The 23,928-nt window shown below is 47.5% G+C and overlaps 2 protein-coding genes across 3 annotated transcripts in view; one reads left to right on the top strand and one right to left on the bottom strand.

The window, feature by feature from the left end:
• The window catches only part of LOC129859945 (receptor tyrosine-protein kinase erbB-4-like), a 600,299-nt gene that overhangs the window by 504,427 nt on the left and 71,944 nt on the right, over positions 1-23,928 (bottom strand). The window lies entirely within an intron of this gene.
• The window catches only part of LOC129860227 (receptor tyrosine-protein kinase erbB-4-like), a 155,327-nt gene that overhangs the window by 65,543 nt on the left and 65,856 nt on the right, over positions 1-23,928 (top strand). Inside the window, exon 3 of the mRNA XM_055930610.1 lies at positions 20,255-20,441. Coding sequence (XP_055786585.1) covers positions 20,255-20,441 — 187 coding nt within the window. The remainder of the gene's footprint in view (positions 1-20,254; positions 20,442-23,928) is intronic.

Raw genomic sequence — 23,928 nt, forward strand, 5'->3', positions numbered from 1 at the left:
AAATAAACTGTAGCTAGCTTTCTGGTCACGCGCCTCTATCTAACAGTACACTTCAAGCTACCTTCGTTCTGGATGGCCGTACTTCTTCATTACACAAAGGAAAAACCTCAACAAATTTCTAAAGACTTTTGACATCCAGTGGAAGTGGTAGGAACTAAAAAAAGGTCCCTTAGAAATCTGGATTTCCAATGAAAACCCATTGAAAAGAGAGTGACCTCAAAAAAATAAAAATCTGATTGGTTTGTCCTCGGGGTTTCGCCTGCTAAATAAGTTATGTTATACTCACAGACATGGTTCAAATTGTTTTAGAAACTTCAGAGTGTTTCCTATCTAATAATATGCATATCTAATAATATGCATACTAATACTTCTGGGGACGAGTACCTGGCAGTTGAATTTGGGTATGCTTTTCATCCAAACGTGAAAATGCTGCCCCCTATCCTAGAGAAGTTTTAACAGGTATGCCTTGTTAGAAGTTAATTTGTGAAATGTATTTCCTTCTTAAAGCGTTTGAGCCAATCAGTTGTGTTGTGACAAGGTGGGGGGGGGGGGAACAGAACAGCTCAAATGAGTTCTATGGAAAGAACAGCTCAAATGAGCAAAGAGAAAACAACAGTCCATCATTACTTTAAGACGTGAAGGTCAGTCAAAGTTTCTTCAAGTGCAGTCACAAAAACTATCAAGCGCTATGATGAAACTGGCTCTCATGAGGACCACCACAGGAAAGGAAGACCCAGAGTTACCTATGCTGCAGAGGACAAGTTCATTAGAGTTAACTGCACCTCAGATTGCAGCCCAAATAAATGCTTCACAGAGTTCAAGTAACAGACACATCTCAACATCAGTTGTTCAGAGGAGACTGCATGAATCAGGCCTTCGTGGTCGAACTGCTGCAAAGAAAACTTCTACTAACGGACACCAATAATAAAAAGAGACTTGCTTGGGCCAAGAAACACGAGCAATGGACATTAGACCGGTGGAAATCTGTCCTTTGGTCTGCTGAGTCCAAATTTTAGATTTTTGGTTCCAACCTCCATGTGTTTGTAAGACGCAGAGTAGGTGAACGGATGATCTCCGCATGTGTGGTTCCCACCGTGAAGCATGGAGGAGGAGGTATGATGGTGTGGGGGTGCTTTGCTGGTGATTTATTTAGAATTCAAGACACACTTAACCAGCATGGCTACCACAGCATTCTGCAGCGACACGCCATCCCATCTGGTTTGGGCTTAGTGGGACTATACATTTCTTTTCAACAGGACAATGACCCAACACACCTCCAGGCTGTGTAAGGGCTATTTGACCAAGAAGGAGAGTGATGGAGTGCTGCATCAGATGACCTGGACTCCACAATCACCCGACTTCAACCCATTTGAGATGGTTTGTGATGAGTTGGATTGCAAAGTAAAGGAAAAGCAGCCAACAAGTACTCAGCATATGTGGGATCTCCTTCAAGACTGTTGAAAAAGCGTTCACCATGAAACTGGTTGAGAGAAGTCCAAGAGTTTGCAAAGCTGTCATCAAGGCAAAGAGTGGCTACTTTGAAGAATCTTAAATATAACATATTTTGATTGGTTTAACACTTTTGGTTACTACATGATTCCATATGTGTTATGTCATAGTTTTGATGTCTTCACTATTATTCTACAATGTAGAAAATAGTAAAAATAAAGAAAAACCTATTAATGCGTCGGTGTGTCCAAATTATTGACTGGTAGTATATATCATCCCCCTGAAGGCTGGAGCATAATGTTATCACATAACATGACACTGTGTCATTCTGTTCTGTTTCAAAGCAACATGTTGTGTAAAGAGTGTATTTGCGATGGTTGTTGTCGTAAGTTTCGTAACACCTTTAGTGTCTCTGTTGACTCCCACTCCTCCTGACATGGAGTCTTTTGTTTTTCATCTTTTCATTTCCATTTCGCCCACGGTGCCAGTAAATGTTTCTGGACCACGAAGCCTCCCGCCACGGGGAGATGCAGCTCATCAACACAGTGCTGATATGGAGACTGATTCGCTGGCTGACGCAATTAACATCATAGATGGGCATCAGTCAGCCAGCTGCAGGTATCGCTCATGCTAACGCTAGCCCCCGTGTCATCTCAAAGTCATGTTGAATGCACTGGGGCCTCGACAACACGATAGAAGTAATACAATCTCTTCTCTTGTATTGTTGCTACAGTGTAATATATTCTCTGTTTTGTTTCTGTGAGAAGATGTATCTGTGTGTCAGCTTTGATATTCTAATCTGCATCATCTTGGATGATAATCACCATTTTAGGCTAAATCAAAGCACTTCCAACCTATTTCTGAATCTCTTTAGAATGAGCGGCTCCAGATAGCTGACTGCCCCCATCATTATGTAGAACTTCCTTCATCTCTTTTCTGAGATAAAAGCCCCAGTGTGGGTTCAAACCTTCCAGTCCCCCATGTTGGAAGTGGGTTCCATTTGAAGTGAAACACCACAGAGAGAGAGAGACCAAAGATACAGTGCCTTTGGAAAGTATTCAGACCCCTTGACTTTATCTACATTCTGTTACCTTACTGCCTTTTTTAATTTTCTTTATTTCACCTTTATTTAACATAAACAACAACACAGAGTTACACATAAACAAACGTACAGTCAATAACACAACAGAAAACCGATGTACAGTATGTGGAAATGTAATAAGATTAGGGAGGTAAAGCAATAAATAGGCCATGGAGGCGAAATAATAAAAATGTAGCATTAACACTGGAGTGATAGATGTGCAGATGATGATGTGCAAATAGAGATACTGGGGTGCAAACATTTTTAAATAACAATATGGGGATGAGGGTGTGCTATTTACAGATAGGCTGTGTACAGGTACAGTGATCGGTAAGCTGCTCTGACAGCTGATGCTTAAAGTTAGAGAGAGAGATTTAAGTCTCCAGCTTTAGTGGTTTTTGCAGTTCGCTCCAGTCATTGGTAGCAGAGAACTGGAAGAAAAGGTGGCCAAAGGGGGTGTTGGCTTTGGGGATGACCAGTGATATATACCTGCTGGAGCGCATGCTACAGGTGGGTGTTGCTATGGTGAACAGTGAGCTGAGATAAGGCGGGACTTTACCTAGCAGAGACTTGTAGATGACTTGAAGCCAGTGGGTTTGGCGACGAATATGTAGCGAAGGCCAGCCAACGAGAGCATGCAGGTCGCAGTGGTGGGTAGTATATGGGGCTTTGGGGACAAAACGGATGGCACTGTGATAGACTACATCCAATTTGCTGAGTAGAGTGTTGGAGGCTATTTTATAAAGGACATCGCTGAAGTCAAGGATCGGTAGGATGGTCAGTTTTACTATGGTATGTGTTTGGCAGCATGAGTGAAGGAGGCTTTGTTGCGATATAGGAAGATTTCATTTTGGATTGGAGATGCTTAATGTGAGTCTGGAAGGAGAGTTTACAGTCTAGGTATTTGTAGTTGTCCACATATTCTGAGTCAGAACCATCCAGAGTAGTGATGCTAGTCAGGCGGGCGGGTGCGGGCAACAATCGGTTGAAGAGCATGCATTTAGTTTAATAGCATTTAAAAGGAGTTGGAGGCCAGTGTTGTATGGCATTGAAGCTTGTCTGGAGGTTTATTTACACAGCGTCCAAAGAAGGGCCAGATGTATACAGAATGGTGCCGTCTGCGTAGAAGTGGATCAGAGACTCACCAGCAGCAAGAGCGACATTATTGAAATATACAGAGAAAAGAGTCGGCCCGAGAATTAAACCCCCCCCATAAAGACTGCCAGAGGTCCGAACAACAGGCCCTCCGATTTGACACACTGAACTCTGTCTGAGAAGTAGTTGGTGAACCAGGGGAGGCAGTCATTTGAGAAACCAAGGCTATTGAGTTATTCTAAAATGGATGAAATATATTTTCTTTCTAAGCAATCTAAACACAATACCCCATAATGAGAATGTGAAAACAGGCTTTTAGACATTTTTGCAAATGAATAAAAAATGAAAAACAGAAATACTTTATTTACGCAAGAATTCAGACCCTTTGCTATGAGACTTGAAATTGAGCTCAGGTGCATCCTGTTTCCATTGATCATCATTGAGATGTTTCTACAACTTGATTGGAGTCCACGTGTGGTCAATTCTATTGATTGGACATGATTTAGAAAGGCACGCACCTGTCTATATAAGGTCCCACAGTTGACATGGCATGTCAGAGAAAAAAACAAACCATGAGGTCGACGCAATTGTCCGTGGTGCGCCGAGACAGGATTATGTCGAGGCACAGATTTGGGGAAGGGTAGAAAAAAAACATTCTGCAGAATTGAAGGTCCCCAAGAACACAGTGGCCTCCATCATTCTTAAATGGACGAAGTTTGGAACCACCAAGTACTCAGTAAAAGATCTGAATACTTCAGTTTATAATTTTTTATTGAATCAATTTTAGAATAAGGCTGTAACGTAACTAAATGTGGAAAAAGTCAAGGGGTCTGAATACTCTCTGAATGCACTGTGCAGATATAAGAGAGAGAGAGATGCCAAGAGTTGACCATAGAAAAGAGTCCCCTCAGCCAGCTGGTTCTGAGGCTCAGTTCACTAACCCAAACCAACACAACAAAGCCTGATGACAGCACTCAGAACAATCTGGCTGACGAAGCAAAAATAAAAATATATCACCTATCGTAAAAACCGTCCATCACAGACAAATCTGGCTACCCAGAGAGAACAGGTTGTGCTCACTCTGCCCTCAGAGAGGTCCAAACAGAGCTGCATTTTCCTCTGCCAGAACTATACAGACTTATGGGCAATTTTCTTTCCCAAAATTGAAACAAATACAGAAATGTTGAAACCAAAACAAAAAAGGAGAAAATCCAATGTCTATTGGGAGAAAACCCTTTTTGTGCCATATTAGCTGCAAAATATGTAGCTTCTTGTCTCACCCGTAGGGACAGCCAGTGGAACGACCAATCAGAGCAGGAGCATTGCTACTAGTGTCCATCTCACTATTTAACTAATATCCTCATTAATTTCTTACTGTAGTTTCCTGGTAGTTGTTAATACTCATTGAGTATTGTTATTAAGGCTTCTGTAGCTTTCATCTAGGAACATCTCTATCGGCCTTATGAAGGAGTTTCCTCACACCTTAAATGTTTCAGTTTAACAAAGTAAGACCATGTTCTGTATATTACCTTAAAGTCCTCCTGACATTGTAGCATAGCATAACATTCCCCCACTGCTGTGTGCTAGTGATGGAGTACACAGCACAGCACTCATGGTGCCCATTGACTGTGCTATGCAGTAGAAGTATGATTGTGCCAGCATCGCTCTCGCTACCCCAGCCAGCTGCGTCTGCCGGGCTGTGAGCCTGAGTCCACAGCTGACATGCACCGCTGCTTCTCTCCTTGACTCTCACCGACTGACTCCATCTGTATGGAGATGGGTGGTAATCACCATAATGTGAGTTCCATCTCTTGTATTTGATAATAGTGTCATTACTTTTTCTCCCGGTTTTTCTCTCGCTCATTCAGACAACGGGAACAGGTGGACTATTAATTATGCGCTGAAATATGGATCCCTCCGCGCTCCACTTCCGTCCCCCCTCCCTTCACGGCACATTCCAACTCGGTCACTACACTCTCCTCTATTCCCACTACTCTCATTTTCATCTCAGCTCTTCTTCCGCCTTCCCATTCCCTTCTTCTTCCTCTCATTTAACCTTCTCTTTTCACTCTCCCTCTTCCCCATTCCTTCTCTTTTTCCCTCATCCTGTCCCCTTCACCCCTTCACCCTCTCATCATCTCTCTCTCCTCTCCCTCCCCCTATTCCCTCATCCTGCCCCTCTCCCCTCCCTCATCTATCTCTCATCTACCTCCCCATATTCTCTCTCACTTTCACACATTTGTATCTCCCCTCTATCTTTTCTTCCCTATTCCTTTTCACCTTATTTCCCCATCTCTCCCTCTCCCCATCTCTCCCTGTCTCCCCATCTCCCCATCTCTCCCTCTCCCCATCTCTCCCTCTCCCCATCTCCCCATCTCCCCATCTCTCCCTCTCCCCATCTCTCCCTGTCTCCCCATCTCCCCATCTCTCCCTCTCCCCATCTCTCCCTGTCTCCCCATCTCCCCATCTCTCCATCTCCCCATCTCTCCATCTCTCCACCTCTCCCCATCTCTCCCTCTCCCCATCTCTCCATCTCCCCATCTCCCCATCTCTCCCCATCTCTCCCTCTCCCCATCTCTCCATCTCCCCATCTCTCCATCTCTCCACCTCTCCCCATCCCTCCCTCTCCCCATCTCTCCATCTCCCCATCTCCCCATTTCTCCCCATCTCTCCCTCTCCCCATCTCTCCATCTCCCCATCTCTCCATCTCCCCATCTCTCCCTGTCTCCCCATCTCTCCATCTCTCCATCTCTCCACCTCTCCCCATCTCTCCATTTCTCTCCATTTCTCTCCATCTCTCCATGTCTCCCCATCTCCCCATCTCTCCCCATCTCCTCATCTCCCCATCTCATCTCCCCATCTCTCCATCTCTCTCCATCTCTCCTCATCTCTCCATCTCCTCTTCTCTCCACCTCTCCATCTCTCTCCATCTCCCCATCTCTCCACCTCTCCATCTCTCCACCTCTCCATCTCTCCACCTCTCCATCTCTCCACCTCTCCATCACCTCAACTCCCCATCTCTCCATCTCCCCTCCCTTCTTCTCTTATTTCTTCTCTCTCTCAGCCATTACCCATCTCTAACCTCTTGTCCTCACCAGCCTCCTCTTCCCTCTCCCCTCCTCATGTGTTACATATCTCCTACAATATGTCTCTTCTCTCCACTTGTTCCATGTTCCCTATGTCTCTTCTCTCCCCTTGTTCCATATCCCCTACAGTATGTATCTTCCCTCCACTTGTTCCATGTCCCCTATGTCTCTTCTCTCCACTTGTTCCATGTCCCCTATTTCTCTTCTCTCCACTTGTTCCATGTCCCCTATGTCTCTTCTCTCCATTTGTTCCATATCCCCTACAATATGTATCTTCTCTCCACTTGTTCCATGTCCCCTATGTCTCTTCTCTCCACTTGTTCCATGTCCCCTATGTCTCTTCTCTCCACTTGTTCCATGTCCCCTATGCCTCTTCTCTCCACTTGTTCCATGTCCCCTATGTCTCTTCTCTCCACTTGTTCCATGTTCCCTATGTCTCTTCTCTCCCCTTGTTCCATATCCCCTACAGTATGTATCTTCCCTCCACTTGTTCCATGTCCCCTATTTCTCTTCTCTCCACTTGTTCCATGTCCCCTATGTCTCTTCTCTCCATTTGTTCCATATCCCCTACAATATGTATCTTCTCTCCACTTGTTCCATGTCCCCTATGTCTCTTCTCTCCACTTGTTCCATGTCCCCTATGTCTCTTCTCTCCACTTGTTCCATGTCCCCTATGCCTCTTCTCTCCACTTGTTCCATGTCCCCTATGTCTCTTCTCTCCACTTGTTCCATGTTCCCTATGTCTCTTCTCTCCCCTTGTTCCATATCCCCTACAGTATGTATCTTCCCTCCACTTGTTCCATGTCCCCTATTTCTCTTCTCTCCACTTGTTCCATGTCCCCTATGTCTCTTCTCTCCATTTGTTCCATATCCCCTACAATATGTATCTTCTCTCCACTTGTTCCATGTCCCCTATGTCTCTTCTCTCCACTTGTTCCATGTTCCCTATGTCTCTTCTCTCCCCTTGTTCCATATCCCCTACAGTATGTATCTTCCCTCCACTTGTTCCATGTCCCCTATGTCTCTTCTCTCCACTTGTTCCATGTCCCCTATGTCTCTTCTCTCCACTTGTTCCATATCCCCTACAATATGTCTCTTCTCTCCACTTGTTCCATGTTCCCTATGTCTCTTCTCTCCACTTGTTCCATATCCCCTACAGTATGTCTCTTCTCTCCACTTGTTCCATATCCCCTACAGTATGTCTCTTCTCTCCACTTGTTCCATATCCCCTATATCTCTTCTCTCCACTTGTTCCATATCCCCTATATCTCTTCCCTCCACTTGTTCCATGTCCCCTATTCTCTTCTCTCCACTTGTTCCATATCCCCTACAGTATGTATCTTCTCTCCACTTGTTTCATTTTCCCTATATCTCTTCCCTCCACTTGTTCCATGTCCCCTATTCTCTTCTCTCCACTTGTTCCATATCCCCTATATCTCTTCTCTCCACTTGTTCCATATCTCCTCGATCTCTTCTCTCCATTATTTCTGCTCTCTATGTACCAATCATACACTCTTTTTCTTCTCTTCACTTCCTGGTCTCATCCCCCTCTCTGGTCTCTATACTGACCTGTCTGCACTGTATATGAGGAATACTCTTAGAGCAGAATTCAACGTCATGTTTGTGGGGTAAGCAGAATCAAACATGCAAGCCTCCAACCATTACCTCATATATATATGTGTGTGTGTTGCACCAAACACAAATTAATTGAAATGCTGATTCAAATATGTTTTATGTTGATTGGTCACATGCTGGTAACTACTTTAATTATGTCTGGATAAGTATTCATTCCCCCAGTGCGAGCTAACACACACACACACACACACACACACACACACACACACACACACACACACACACACACACACACACACACACACACACACACACACACACACACACACACACACACACACACACACAGAAAAAACACACACAAACACACACAGCAAACACACACAGCAAACACACACACAGCAAACACACACACATGCACATACAGCAAACACACACACACACACATAGAGCACTTACAAGCACACACTAACATGTCCCGGAGGACTGGTACTGGAGCGATGAAGTCTGAGTCACATACAGTGCAGACAAACACAGAGACGTCAGCTAGATGAAGCTGTAGAATAAATTAATCAAGCCTGGCTGTTGTTTCCCTCTCAACGCTGACTATCCCTGAAGTTGCCAAGCACAATTTACAAACAAATGTAAAATTCACAAATGGCCTGGAGGAGAAACAGAGATCTAGTGAGGGAAGAGGAGGCCGGTGAGGATAGGGAAGAGGAGGCAGGTGGGGAGAGGGTAGAGGAGGCTGGTGGGAAGAGGGAAGAGGAGGCAGGTGGGAAGAGGGAAGAGGAGGCAGGTGGGGAGAGGGAAGAGGAGGCAGGTGGGAAGAGGGAAGAGGAGGCAGGTGGGGAGAGGGTAGAGGAGGCAGGTGGGGAGAGGGAAAGGGAGGCTGGTGGGAAGAGGGAAGAGGAGGCAGGTGGGGAGAGGGAAGAGGAGGCAGGTGGGGAGAGGGAAGAGGAGGCAGGTGGGGAGAGGGAAAGGGAGGCTGGTGGGAAGAGGGAAGAGGAGGCAGGTGGGAAGAGGGAAGAGGAGGCAGGTGGGGGGAGGGAAGAGGAGGCAGGTGGGGAGAGGGAAAGGGAGGCCGGTGAGGATAGGGAAGAGGAGGCTGGTGGGAAGAGGGAAGAGGAGGCAGGTGGGGAGAGGGTAGAGGAGGCAGGTGGGGAGAGGGAAAGGGAGGCTGGTGGGAAGAGGGAAGAGGAGGCAGGTGGGGAGAGGGAAGAGGAGGCAGGTGGGGAGAGGGAAGAGGAGGCAGGTGGGGAGAGGGAAGAGGAGGCAGGTGGGGAGAGAGAAAGGGAGGCTGGTGGGAAGAGGGAAGAGGAGGCAGGTGGGGAGAGGGAAGAGGACGTTGGTGGGGAGAGTGAAAGGGAGGCTGGTGGGAAGAGGGAAGGGGAGGCAGGTGGGGAGAGGGAAGAGGAGGCAGGTGGGGAGAGGGAAGAGGACGTTGGTGGGGAGAGTGAAAGGGAGGCTGGTGGGAAGAGGGAAGGGGAGGCAGGTGGGGAGAGGGTAGAGGAGGCTGGTGGGAAGAGGGAAGAGGAGGCAGGTGGGGAGAGGGAAGAGGAGGCAGGTGGGGAGAGGGAAAGGGAGGCTGGTGGGAAGAGGGAAGAGGAGGCAGGTGGGGAGAGGGAAGAGGAGGCAGGTGGGGAGAGGGAAGAGGAGGCAGGTGGGGAGAAGGAAGAGGAGGCAGGTGGGGGGAGGGAAGAGGAGGCAGGTGGGGAGAGGGAAGAGGAGGCAGGTGGGGAGAGGGAAGAGGAGGCAGGTGGGGAGAAGGAAGAGGAGGCAGGTGGGGGGAGGGAAGAGGAGGCAGGTGGGGAGAGGGAAAGGGAGGCTGGTGGGAAGAGGGAAGAGGAGGCAGGTGGGGAGAGGGAAGAGGAGGCAGGTGGGGAGAGGGAAGAGGAGGCAGGTGGGGAGAGGGAAGAGGAGGCTGGTGGGAAGAGGGAAGAGGAGGCAGGTGGGGAGAGGGAAGAGGAGGCAGGTGGGGAGAGGGAAGAGGAGGCAGGTGGGGAGGGGGAAGAGGAGGCTGGTGGGTAGAGGGAAGAGGAGGCTGGTGGGAAGAGGGAAGGGGAGGCTGGTGGGAAGAGGGAAGAGGAGGCTGGTGGGAAGAGGGAAGGGGAGGCTGGTGGGAAGAGGGAAGGGGAGGCTGGTGGGTAAAGGGAAGAGGAGGCTGGTGGGACTGCACTGGTCTTTGTTTGACTGACTGTACAACAGTGTTTTTGCTAATTGCTCGCCATTGTTACGAGAACGGACGCTGCCGAGTCATCGCAATGCATGATGGGAGGGTGACCGCTGTGCCTTTGCCTGCGCCTCGGAGCTTTGAGCATGGTTGTCACGACAGCAGAGGCAGATGCGTGTTGATGAGTGTGTGTGAGTGTCTGTGTTGGAGATGGAGAATGTAATTTTGCATAGTAGTGTGTCTTCCATTGTAGTCTAACAATGTTCTATTCTTATCCTATTCTACTCTAAATCATACAGCGTTATTAGAATTCCAGGATTCTAATCACATCTGTGAGAGGAACAAACAGGTCATCGTTTGGGGGTTTCCCCTCTATGAATCAATCACGTTTTATTTGTTCAGGGTTTATCTTCTTAGAGCCTGAGAGAACTCTCATCACATTTAAGGTTATTGGCATGAAGGAAAGTACTTTTCTTTAAGCTGCATTTCTCCAGCTGTGTTTTGATAAAAGTCAAGGTGCAGAGAGAGAGAGAGGGAGAGAGGGAGGGGGACGAAATGCAGGTGCTTCTGTTTATCTTCCCTCGGGTCTTTCTCATTTCTCTTCTACTCATCTTCTCTTCATCCTCTCCTCCTGCTACCTTCTTCTCCCTTCATCCTCTCCTCCTGCTACCTTCTTCTCTCTTCATCCTCTCCTCCTGCTACCTTCTTCTCTCTTCATCTTCTCCTCCTGCTACCTTCTTCTCTCTTCATCCTCTCCTCCTGCTACCTTCTTCTCCCTTCATCCTCTCCTCCTGCTACCTTCTTCTCTCTTCATCTCTCCTCCTGCTACCTTCTTCTCTCTTCATCCTCTCCTCATGCTACCTTCTTCTCTCTTCATCCTCTCCTCCTGCTACCTTCTTCTCCCTTCATCCTCTCCTCCTGCTACCTTCTTCTCCCTTCATCCTCTCATCCTGCTACCTTCTCTCTTCATCCTCTCCTCCTGCTACCTTCTTCTCTCTTCATCCTCTCCTCCTGCTACCTTCTTCTCTCTTCATCCTCTCCTCCTGCTACCTTCTTCTCCCTTCATCCTCTCCTCCTGCTACCTTCTTCTCTCTTCATCTTCTCCTCCTGCTACCTTCTTCTCCCTTCATCCTCTCCTCCTGCTACCTTCTTCTCTCTTCATCTTCTCCTCCTGCTACCTTGTTCTCTCTTCATCCTCTCCTCCTGCTACCTTCTTCTCTCTTCATCTTCTCCTCCTGCTACCTTCTTCTCTCTTCATCCTCTCCTCCTGCTACCTTCTTCTCTCTTCATCCTCTCCTCCTGCTACCTTCTTCTCTCTTCATCTTCTACTCTTCATACCTTCTTCTCTCCATCCTCTCCTCCTGCTACCTTCTTCTCCCTTCATCCTCTCCTCCTGCTACCTTCTTCTCCCTTCATCTTCTCCTCCTGCTACCTTCTTCTCTCTTCATCTTCTCCTCCTGCTATCTTCTTCTCTCTTCATCCTCTCCTCCTGCTACCTTCTTCTCTCTTCATCCTCTCCTCCTGCTACCTTCTTCTCCCTTCATCCTCTCCTCCTGCTACCTTCTTCTCCCTTCATCCTCTCCTCCTGCTACCTTCTTCTGTCTTCATATTCTCCTCCTGCTACCTTCTTCTCTCTTCATCCTCTCCTCCTGCTACCTTCTTCTCTCTTCATCTTCTCCTCCTGCTACCTTCTTCCCCCTTCATCCTCTCCTCCTGCTACCTTCTTCTCTCTTCATCCTCTCCTCCTGCTACCTTCTTCTCTCTTCATCTTCTCCTCCTGCTACCTTCTTCTCTCTTCATCCTCTCCTCCTGCTACCTTCTTCTCCCTTCATCCTCTCCTCCTGCTACCTTCTTCTCCCTTCATCTTCTCCTCCTGCTACCTTCTCTCTTCATCTTCTCCTCCTGCTACTTTCTTCTCTCTTCATCCTCTCCTCCTGCTACCTTCTTCTCTCTTCATCCTCTCCTCCTGCTACCTTCTTCTCCCTTCATCCTCTCCTCCTGCTACCTTCTTCTCTCTTCATCTCTCCTCCTGCTACCTTCTTCTCTCTTCATCCTCTCCTCCTGCTACCTTCTTCTCCCTTCATCCTCTCCTCCTGCTACCTTCTTCTCTCTTCATCTCTCCTCCTGCTACCTTCTTCTCTCTTCATCCTCTCCTCCTGCTACCTTCTTCCCCCTTCATCGTCTCCTCCTGCTACCTTCTTCTCTCTTCATCTTCTCCTCCTGCTACCTTCTTCTCCCTTTATCCCTCCTCCTGCTACCTTCTTCTCTCTTCATCTTCTCCTCCTGCTACCTTCTTCTCTCTTCATCTTCTCCTCCTGCTACCTTCTTCTCTCTTCTTCCTCTCCTCCTGCTACCTTCTTCTCTCTTCATCTTCTCCTCCTGCTACCTTCTTCTCTCTTCATGCTCTCATCCTGCTACCTTCTTCTCTCTTCATCCTCTCCTCCTGCTACCTTCTTCTCTCTTCATCTTTTCCTCCTGCTACCTTCTTCTCTCTTCATCCTCTCCTCCTGCTACCTTCTTCTCCCTTCATCTTCTCCTCCTGCTACCTTCTTCTCCTCCTGCTACCTTCTTCTCCCTTCATCCTCTCCTCCTGCTACCTTCTTCTCTCTTCATCCTCTCCTCCTGCTACCTTCTTCTCCCTTCATTCTCTCCTCCTGCTACCTTCTTCTCTCTTCATCCTCTCCTCCTGCTACCTTCTTCTCTCTTAATCCTCTCCTCCTGCTACCTTCTTCTCTCTTCATCTTCTCCTTCTGCTACCTTCTTCTCTCTTCATCTTCTTCTCCTGCTACCTTCTTCTCTCTTCATCCTCTCCTCCTGCTACCTTCTTCTCCCTTCATCTTCTCCTCCTGCTACCTTCTTCTCCCTTCATCTTCTCCTTCTGCTACCTTCTTCTCTCTTCATCCTCTCCTCCTGCTACCTCCTTCTCTCTTCAGTCTCTCCTCCTGCTACCTTCTTCTCCTCCTGCTACCTTCTTCTCCCTTCATCCTCTCCTCCTGCTACCTTCTTCTCTCTTCATCTTCTCCTCCTGCTACCTTCTTCTCTCTTCATCCTCTCCTCCTGCTACCTCCTTCTCTCTTCAGTCTCTCCTCCTGCTACCTTCTTCTCCTCCTGCTAACTTCTTCTCCCTTCATCCTCTCCTCCTGCTACCTTCTTCTCTCCTCATCCTCTCCTCTTGCTACCTTCTCCTCTCTTCATCCTTTCCTCCTGCTACCTTCGCCTCTCTTCAGTCTCTCCTCCTGCTACCTTCTTCTCTCTTCATCCTTTCCTCCTGCTTCCTTCTTCTCCCTTCATCTTCTCCTCATGCCACCTTCTTCTCTCTTCATCCTCTCCTCCTGCTACCTTCTTCTCTCTTCATCTTCTCCTCCTGCTACCTTCTTCTCCCTTCAGCCTCTCCTCCTGATACCTTCTTCTCCCTTCATCCTCTCCTCCTGCTACCTTCTTCTCTCTTCATCCTCTCCTCCTGCTACCTTCTTCTCTCTTCATCCTCTCCTCCTGCTACCTTCTTCTCTTCTCATCCTCTCCTCCTGCTACCTTCTTCTCTCTTCATCCTCTCCTACTGCTACCTTCTTCTCTCTTCAATTTCTCCTCCTGCTACCTTCTTCTCCCTTCATCCTCTCCTCCTGCTACCTTCTTCTCTCTTCATCTTCTCCTCCTGCTACCTTCTTCTCTCTTCATCTTCTCCTCCTGCTACCTTCTTCTCTCTTCATCTTCTCCTCCTGCTACCTTCTTCCCTCTTCATCTTCTCCTCCTGCTACCTTCTTCTCTCTTCAGTCTCTCCTCCTGCTACCTTCTTCTCCTCCTGCTACCTTCTTCTCTCTTCATCTCTCCTCCTGCTACCTTCTTCTCTCCTCATCCTCTCCTCCTGCGACCTTCTTCTCCCTTCATCCTCTCCTCCTGCTACCTTCTTCTCTCCTCATCCTCTCCTCCTGCTACCTTCTTCTCTCTTCAGTCTCTCCTCCTGCTACCTTCTTCTCCTCCTGCTACCTTCTTCTCTCTTCATCTCTCCTCCTGCTACCTTCTTCCCTCTTCAACTTCTCCTCCTGCTACCTTCTTCTCTCTTCAGTCTCTCCTCCTGCTACCTTCTTCTCCTCCTGCTACCTTCTTCTCTCTTCATCTCTCCTCCTGCTACCTTCTTCTCTCTTCATCTTCTCCTCCTGCTACCTTCTTCTCTCTTCAGTCTCTCCTCCTGCTACCTTCTTCTCCTCCTGCTACCTTCTTCTCTCTTCATCTCTCCTCCTGCTACCTTCTTCTCTCCTCATCCTCTCCTCCTGCGACCTTCTTCTCCCTTCATCCTCTCCTCCTGCTACCTTCTTCTCTCCTCATCCTCTCCTCTTGCTACCTTTTTCTCTCCTCATCCTCTCCTCTTGCTACCTTCTCCTCTCTTCATCCTTTCCTCCTGCTACCTTCTTCTCTCTTCATCCTCTCCTCCTGCTAGCTACTTCTATTCCACCAGCAGAAAATATTGATCCGACGGCTCTCTAAATGATCCGGTGGCTCTCTAAATGCAATTTAAGAGCAGAAGGAAATTAAATAGTGTCAACGATTTTAAAAAATGTATCCAAATGAGGGGGGTGAAAAACACAGCAAAGTATTAATCGTTTAATTGAATGACCTAAATTTCAAGCCAGAATCATCCCTCCATGTATTTCTTCTTTTCCCCGTCTCCCTCTCTTCTCTCCACTGGTGGCTGGCACTGAAAGGCTTTCCTGGTGTTGCTAGGCATTGCTAAGCAACAGTTTGAACCGATTCTCTGTCAGTTCTCCATGGTTTGCCGTCGGTGCCCGGAGGCTGGCACTGGGAACGGGGCACAACCGCAGCTGGGCTGGGGCCGTCCGCCAGCCTGAGGCTCCTGCAGATAGGTTTAGAGCAGAGCAACGTCCCTGTGGCCATGCGAAAGCGTCCTCGGCAGGCATAGAGATGTTACTGCCGAGCTAATGATGCCGGGGCCAACGATGGATCATATCCGGCCCGGGGCGCCAAACGCAAGGGTTAGCGTGGGGTCAACCTCGCTGAAAGAGAAACATCACGCCTCACCATTCTTGGGAACCACATCACGAAGCCCCCACAGTAACATCTAATGTTGGAATCATACTTCTTCTGTCGGAGAATGAAAGAGTCACAGATTTGTATTGAGTGCTGTTGAATAGTTGTTTGAGTTTGACGATAACCTATTGACAAAATGTTCAGGAGAAAACGTTGAAGTTTGAGCGTATTAAAGGGTTTTCTTACACTAATTCCTGGTAATATTAAATGTTATTGGAAAACATTCCAAAGGAAGTCTCTTATGAATAACGTGTCAATCAAAACAACATTGATACAGATTCTTTGTTGTGTTTCTGTTTTAATTCCCAGTGATTGACGCATTATAATCACACTAATAAAACACAGTGTTTTGTCTCCTCTTTCTTCTCCTCTGTCCATTGTATTTCAATAGAGGCCAAAGTGAGCAGTCCATGTATACTGACTAACTGACTAACTGACTAACTAACTGACTAAATGACTGAATGATTGACTGGCTGACTGCATGACTGAATGACTGACTGACTGAATGACTGACTGAATGACTGCATGAATGACTGACTGGCTAAGACTGACTGACTGCATGACTGCATGAATGCCTGAATGAATGAATGACAGACTGACTGACTGACTGACTGACTGACTGAATGACTGACTGCATGACTGACTGAATGAGACTGACTGACTGACTGACTGACTGACTGACTGACTGACTGACTGACTGACTGAATGAATGAAGCTACTCTGCTTGGCAACCTGGCTGTCATCAGGAAGGGAAAATACAGCCACATGTATGTGTCCAAAATGTCACCCAATTCCCTTAACAGTGCACTACTTTGGCCATGGATCCATATAGGGCTCTGATCAAAGTAGTGCATTAGTGAGTAAGGTACCATTTCAGGCTTGTTTTTAGCTGTCACTCTCCCAAGTCTCCCCTAAGGTCAAGACAAAATCAAACCAGGGATCTTTTCCACCCCGCTCCTAACCAATCAGCAACATCATTACTGACCTGTCTCTACTCATTAAAACCACTCTTCATAATCATCCCATAGCCTCGGATCCCCCCCCTCCCCTAACTTATCATTTCAAACAACTTTTCATGTCCCCACGTTCCTATACGGACCCCATTAGGAATTCTTATATGAGTAATGTCATGTAACTCCTCCGTTATATCACTGAATATCAATTGTGCCGCGGTGCTGCGGGGCCACTGACAAAATACAAGTGCTTCAGTAAATTTAACGAGAGCCCAGAACCCCAGCCTCAACGTTGAATAATTCAGCCATCAAATGGTAAGAGCCTCTCTAGAGATACTTAGCAATTAAATTAGTCTATATTGTGCATTCACTGCCATCCATATGGATCCTATAAGAAATTGTTGGCTATTCGGGCTCCTATAATGTAGTGTTGTGATTGGAGCTGCCAGTGGTGGCTAGTGCAGTGCGCGACTGTGTGACCGTGTCTGGCGGGCGGATGATAGCAGTCAGTTGACGTGCTGTGTCAGCGCGTCAGATGTATTTTTAATGACCACAGAGACCCAGGGAGAGGTAGCTGGTGCATAGGGACTGATCTGGGACCAGTACAACCTGCCGCCTGATTTTTACACGGACACACACACACCTCCACAAAGTAAAGCCATCCCACTGACTGAGCAAAGCCCAGGTCCCGGTAATGATAGCATGTGTGAGCTTGCGATTGGCTGTCAGGATGATTGACGGCAGGGCTCCAGAGCTCATTATCTCGCCCAGTGTTATTACAGCTCTGTGATTGGACGTCCTTCTAGCCCCCAAGTGTACTGCCTGGCACAAGTAGACAAAGTTTTTATTTTCAACTGGCTTCTCCAAGCAGCAACCCTGAGCGGAGGACAAGCTGCTGTCTGAAGAAGGGCTCTAAAAAGCATCCTCCACCAACTTAATAACAATGAGCCATCATTCAAGATGCCTTTCCTAACTCAATACACAATGCTGGCTTATACAAGCAAATACTGTTGAACAGTTCAACACAAACACATTTATGTGCAAGATAGATGAAGTAAACAAACAAAAATCGGGGGAACATATCAGGACTAGGTTGATCTACAGCAAGGTTGAGGGACAGATCAGGACTAGGTTGATCTACAGCAAGGTTGAGGGACAGATCAGGACTAGGTTAATCTACAGGAAGGTTGATAGACAGATCAGGACTAGGTTGATCTACATAGGGTTGAGGGACAGATCAGGACTAGGTTAATCTACAGCAAGGTTGAGGGACAGATCAGGACTAGGTTAATCTACAGGAAGGTTGAGGGACAGATCAGGACTAGGTTGATCTACAGGAAGGTTGAGGGACAGATCATGACTAGGTTAACCTGTCTAGGATGAGGGTGCCGCTAGCGGCACTCCCCCCCACCCCCACTGAAAAACCAGTGCCGCGAAATTCAAAAATTTTTTTTTTTTTTAAATATTTAACTTTCACACATTAAAGTCCAATACAGCTAATGAAAGACACAGATCTTGTGAATCCAGCCAACATGTCCGATTTTTAAAATGTTTTACAGGGAAGACACAATATGTAAAGATGTACATCTATTACCTAAAAACACATTAGCATAATCCACCATCTTTTATTTGTCCACCAACACCAGTAGCTATCACCAATTCGGCTAAACTAAGATATTTATAGCCCCTAACCAAGACAAAAACTCATCAGATGACAGTCTGATAACATATTTATGGTATGGGATAGGTTTTGTTAGAAAAAAGTGCATATTTCAGGTAGATGGCATAGGTTACAATTGCACCCACCGTCACAAATGGACTAGAATAACTACATAGAGCAACGTGTTTACCTACTTACTAATCATCAAACATTTCGTAAAAATACACAGCATACACTAATCGAAAGACACAGATCCTGTGAATACAGACAATATTTCAGATTTTCTAAGTGTCTTACAGCGAAAACACAATAAATCGTTATATTAGCATAGCACATAGCACATAGCAGCCCAGCATTGATTCTAGCCAAAGTGAGCGATAACGTCAACATCGCCAAAATAAATTAATTTTTTCACTAACCTTCTCAGAATTCTTCAGATGACACTCCTGTAACATCATATTACACAATCCATATAGAGTTTGATCGAAAATGTTTATATTTAGCCACCAAAATCATGGTTAGACAATGTGAAATGTAGCCCAGCTGGTGAGAAAATGTCCGTGCGCCATATTAGACAGTGATCTACTCTTATACATAAATACTCATAAACGTGACTAAAAAATATAGGGTGGACAGGGATTGATAGACAATTTAATTCTTAATACAATCGCGGAATTACATTTTTTAAATTATCCTTACTTTTCAATACAGTTTGCGCCAAGCGAAGCTACGTCAAAAAACATGGCGTCCTAAGCCACTAACATTTTTCGACAGAAACACGATTTATCATAATAAAAATGTCCTACTTTGAGCTGTTCTTCAATCAGTATCTTGGGCAAAGGATCCTTTCTTGGGTCTAATCGTCTTTTGGTGGAAAGCTGTCCTCTTGCCATGTGGAAATGCCAACTGCGTTCGGGATGAACTGGAAGCGTGCCTAGCAATTCACAGCGTTTCAGAAATAAATGTCCCAAAATCGCACTAAACGGATATAAATTGCTATAAAACGCTTTAAATTAACTACTTTATGATGTTTTTAACTCCCATAACGAGTAGAAACATGACCAGAGTAATATTACTCCCTCCACTAATGCTTGGAACAAGTGCGGGTCGATGTCCTCCAGGCGCATTACGCAGCAAGAAAAGAGTTCCTAGCTACAGGTTTTTTTAATTTGTAGTGCCTGTGAACGCGCAATCGACCCCATTCAAATCGTCATCACGTAAAGGCATCCAGGGGAAGACGTAAGCAGTGTCCGTATACTCATAGCAATAACTGTGACCTTTTAACTGACTCCAGATCAGGGGCCAAAATGTCTGAAATCTGACTCCATGTCAGGGAAATTGCTGTAGAATGGGTTCTGTTCCACTTAGAGACAAAATTTCAACTCCTATAGAAACTATAGACTGTTTTCTATCAAATAATAATAATAATATGCATATTGTACGATCAAGAATTTTGTGGGAAGCCGTTTCAAAAATTACACGATTAGCATAAATAGTGACAACAGCGCCCCCATCCTCAACAGGTTAATCTACAGGAAGGTTGAGGGACAGATCAGGACAAGGTTAATCTACAGGAAGGTTGAGGGACAGATCAGGACTAGGTTGATCTACAGGAAGGTTGAGGGACAGATCAGGACTAGGTTAATCTATAGGAAGGTTGAGGGACAGATCAGGACTAGGTTAATCTACAGGAAGGTTGAGGGACAGATCAGGACAAGGTTAATCTACAGGAAGGTTGAGGGACAGATCAGGACAAGGTTAATCTACAGGAAGGTTGAGGGACAGATCAGGACTAGGTTAATCTACAGCAAGGTGGAGGGACAGATCACGACTAGGTTAATCTACAGCAAGGTGGAGGGACAGATCACGACTAGGTTGATCTACAGCAAGGTGGAGGGACAGATCACGACTAGGTTGATCTACAGCAAGGTTGAGGGACAGATCAGGTAGTCTGTTCAAGTTGTCCTTCAATAAATAGTAGCCTGACTTTGTAAATTTCTCTAACTTTGCCACTCTCTCTCTCTCTCCCTCTTTCTCTCTTTCTGTTTATCTCTCTCTGTCTGCATCCCTCTCTTTCTCTCTCTATCTCTCGCTCTCTCTCTCTCTCTACCTTCTTCTCTCTCTCCCTGCTTCCTCTAGTCTATCCGAGAGGTGACAGGCTATGTGCTGGTAGCTCTGAACCAGTTTGACTACCTGCCCCTGGAGAACCTTCGCATCGTGCGGGGCACCAAGCTTTACGAGGGACGCTACGCCCTGGCCATCTTCCTCAACTACCGCCGCGACGGCTTCTACGGCCTCAGACAGCTGGGCCTTCGCAACCTCACAGGTCAGGGGCCCAGTGCAGACTACTCTAAACTCACCTGTGTAACTCAGTCACACCATCTTTCCATTTCTCTCACTTCCTCCTTCTCGCTATCTCCCTAGCCTGCTTATTGTTCTGTCCTTCTCTCCATCTGTCCATTACTCTGTCTTTCTCCCCATCTGTCCATCACACTCTCCTTCTCTTGATCTCTCCAACAGTTTCTCCATGGTCTGATGGTCTATCTCAATCAAAACTGTGGCCTCCATGGTTTGCTGTGGGATGGGGCTGGGGGAATGAAAACTGTGGCCTCTCCATGGTTTGCTGTGGGATGGGGCTGGGGGAATGATAACTGTGGCCTCTCCATGGTATGCTGTGGGATGGGGCTGGGGGAATGATAACTGTGGCCTCTCCATGGTTTGCTGTGGGATGGGGCTGGGGGAATGATAACTGTGGCCTCTCCATGGTTTGCTGTGGGATGGGGCTGGGGGAATAATAACTGTGGCCTCTCCATGGTTTGCTGTGGGATGGGGCTGGGGGAATGATAACTGTGGCCTCTCCATGGTTTGCTGTGGGATGGGGCTGGGGTAATGATAACTGTGGCCTCTCCATGGTTTGCTGTGGGATGGGGCTGGGGGAATGATAACTGTGGCCTCTCCATGGTTTGCTGTGGGATGGGGCTGGGGGAATGATAACTGTGGCCTCTCCATGGTTTGCTGTGGGATGGGGCTGGGGGAATGATAACTGTGGCCTCTCCATGGTTTGCTGTGGGATGGGGCTGGGGGAATGATAATGCTGGACTCTCCATGGTTTTCAGAAGGATGGTTCTTTGTGGAATGATAACTCTGTTCTCCATGCTGTGCTGAGGGATGGGGCTGGGGGAATGATAACTCTGGCCTCCATGGATTGCTGAGGTATGGTGCTGGGGGAATGATAACTCTGTTCTCCATGGTTTGCTGAGGTATGGTGCTGGGGGAATGATAACTCTGTTCTCCATGCTGTGCTGAGGTATGGGGCTGGGGGAATGATAACTCTGTTCTCCATGCTGTGCTGAGGTATGGTGCTGGGGGAATGATAACTCTGGCCTCCATGGTTTGCTGAGGTATGGTGCTGGGGGAATGATAACTCTGGCCTCCATGGTGTGCTGAGGTATGGGGCTGGGGGAATGATACCACTATCATATCCATTGACTGAGCTATGGATGCAAAGACTGTCAGTCCTAGATATTTTCATGAAAGGTGTACAATATATATTGTAAAGCATTAAAAGAGAGTTAAATATGAGGTTATTATAGCCTAAGGCAGCTTAGGCATGCCCATAAAGTGTTTATACTCTTCAAAACCAATGGCTGTACAAATTACCATTGAACAGCAGTGGGTCTCACGGATTGTGCTCTTACGAAACCAAGCAAATTGTAATAATATAGAATCTTTATTTCTGCTAAGTGGCGGAATAGCTTCAGAATACACAGAAAATGTATTATAATGTCATGGAATAGAAGAATCCTCTGACATTTCTTTTAAAATAAATGGTTGTGTTCAACCTTCACTTCCCACATTTAAAATGTTTGTTGTTTAGCATGCTCTTATCCAGAGTGACGTATAGTTAGTGCATTCATCTTAAGGTTAGCTAGGTGGGACACCACTTTTCTGATAGTAGCTATCAGAAACGTCAGCGCTAGTAGGCTATAGGTCAAGTGCGATTGTTAGTTCACGAAAGGCAAGGGTGATATTTATTATATTTATTTTTGTTATGGGGGGTTAGTGGGATTAGTTAAGATACTCTTTGAAATTGTAGTTTTTTTCTTCGGATGCTGGGCAGGGACTCTGCTGTCCTAGCGTCAGGGGGAAGGGGGTTCCACCGTTGGGATGCCAGGACAGAGAACAGCTTTGACTGGAGCGGGAGCTGACCTCGGGTCAGGATGGGAGGGTCAAGAGACCGGAGGTGGCAGGACAGAGAACAGCTTTGACTGGAGCGGGAGCTGACCTCCCGTCAGGATGGGAGGGTCAAGAGACCGGAGGTGGCAGGACAGAGAACAGCGTTGACTGGAGCGGGAGCTGACCTCCCGTCAGGATGGGAGGGTCAAGAGACCGGAGGTGGCAGGACAGAGAACAGCTTTGACTGGAGCGGGAGCTGACCTCCCGTCAGGATGGGAGGGTCAAGAGAACGGAGGTGGCAGGACAGAGAACAGCGTTGACTGGAGCGGGAGCTGACCTCCCGTCAGGATGGGAGGGTCAAGAGACCGGAGGTGGCAGGACAGAGAACAGCTTTGACTGGAGCGGGAGCTGACCTCCCGTCAGGATGGGAGGGTCAAGAGACCGGAGATGGCAGGACAGAGAACAGCTTTGACTGGAGCGGGAGCTGACCTCCCGTCAGGATGGGAGGGTCAAGAGACCGGAGGTGGCAGGACAGAGAACAGCGTTGACTGGAGCGGGAGCTGACCTCCCGTCAGGATGGGAGGGTCAAGAGACCGGAGGTGGCAGGACAGAGAACAGCTTTGACTGGAGCGGGAGCTGACCTCCCGTCAGGATGGGAGGGTCAAGAGACCGGAGGTGGCAGGACAGAGAACAGCGTTGACTGGAGAGGGAGCTGACCTCCCGTCAGGATGGGAGGGTCAAGAGACCGGAGGTGGCAGGACAGAGAACAGCGTTGACTGGAGCGGGAGCTGACCTCCCGTCAGGATGGGAGGGTCAAGAGACCGGAGGTGGCAGGACAGAGAACAGCTTTGACTGGAGCGGGAGCTGACCTCCCGTCAGGATGGGAGGGTCAAGAGACCGGAGGTGGCAGGACAGAGAACAGCGTTGACTGGAGCGGGAGCTGACCTCCCGTCAGGATGGGAGGGTCAAGAGACCGGAGGTGGCAGAACAGAGTGCTCGGTTTGGAGTGTAGGGTTTAAGCCTAGCCTGAAAGTAGGGAGGGGCAGTTCCCCTGGCTGCTCCGTAGGCAAGCACCATGGTCTTGTAGTGGATGTGAACTTCGACTGGAAGCCAGTGTGCAGAAGAGGGGGAAGACATGGGAGAATTTGGAAATGTTGAACACCAGGTGGGTTGCGGCGTAAGTTGCAGGGGTTTGATGGCACAAGTGGGGAGCCCAGCCAACAGTGAGTTGCAGTAGTCCACACAGGAGATGACAAGTACCTGGATTAGGACCTGCGCCGCTTCCTGTGTGAGGTAAGGTCATACTCTGCAGATATTGTAGAGCATGAATCTGTAGTCACTGGTTTGATGTTTGCAGAGAACAACAGGGTGTTGTCCAGGGTCACGCCAAGGTTATTTGCACTCTGGGAGGGGGACACTGTTGAGTTGTCAACCGTGATGGAGAGGTCTTGGAGTGGGCAGGCCTTCCTCGGGAGGAAGAGCATCTCTGTCTTGTTGAGGTTGAGCTTGAGATGGTGGCCTGACATCCAAGCAGAGATGTGAGTCGCCACCTGGGTCTCAGAAGGGGGAAGGTAGTTGAGTGTCATACACATAACAATGATAGGAGAGACCATGTGAGGATATGACGGAGCCAAGTA

This window comes from Salvelinus fontinalis, chromosome 7 (genome assembly GCF_029448725.1).
Source record: "Salvelinus fontinalis isolate EN_2023a chromosome 7, ASM2944872v1, whole genome shotgun sequence".
NCBI lineage: Eukaryota > Metazoa > Chordata > Actinopteri > Salmoniformes > Salmonidae > Salvelinus > Salvelinus fontinalis.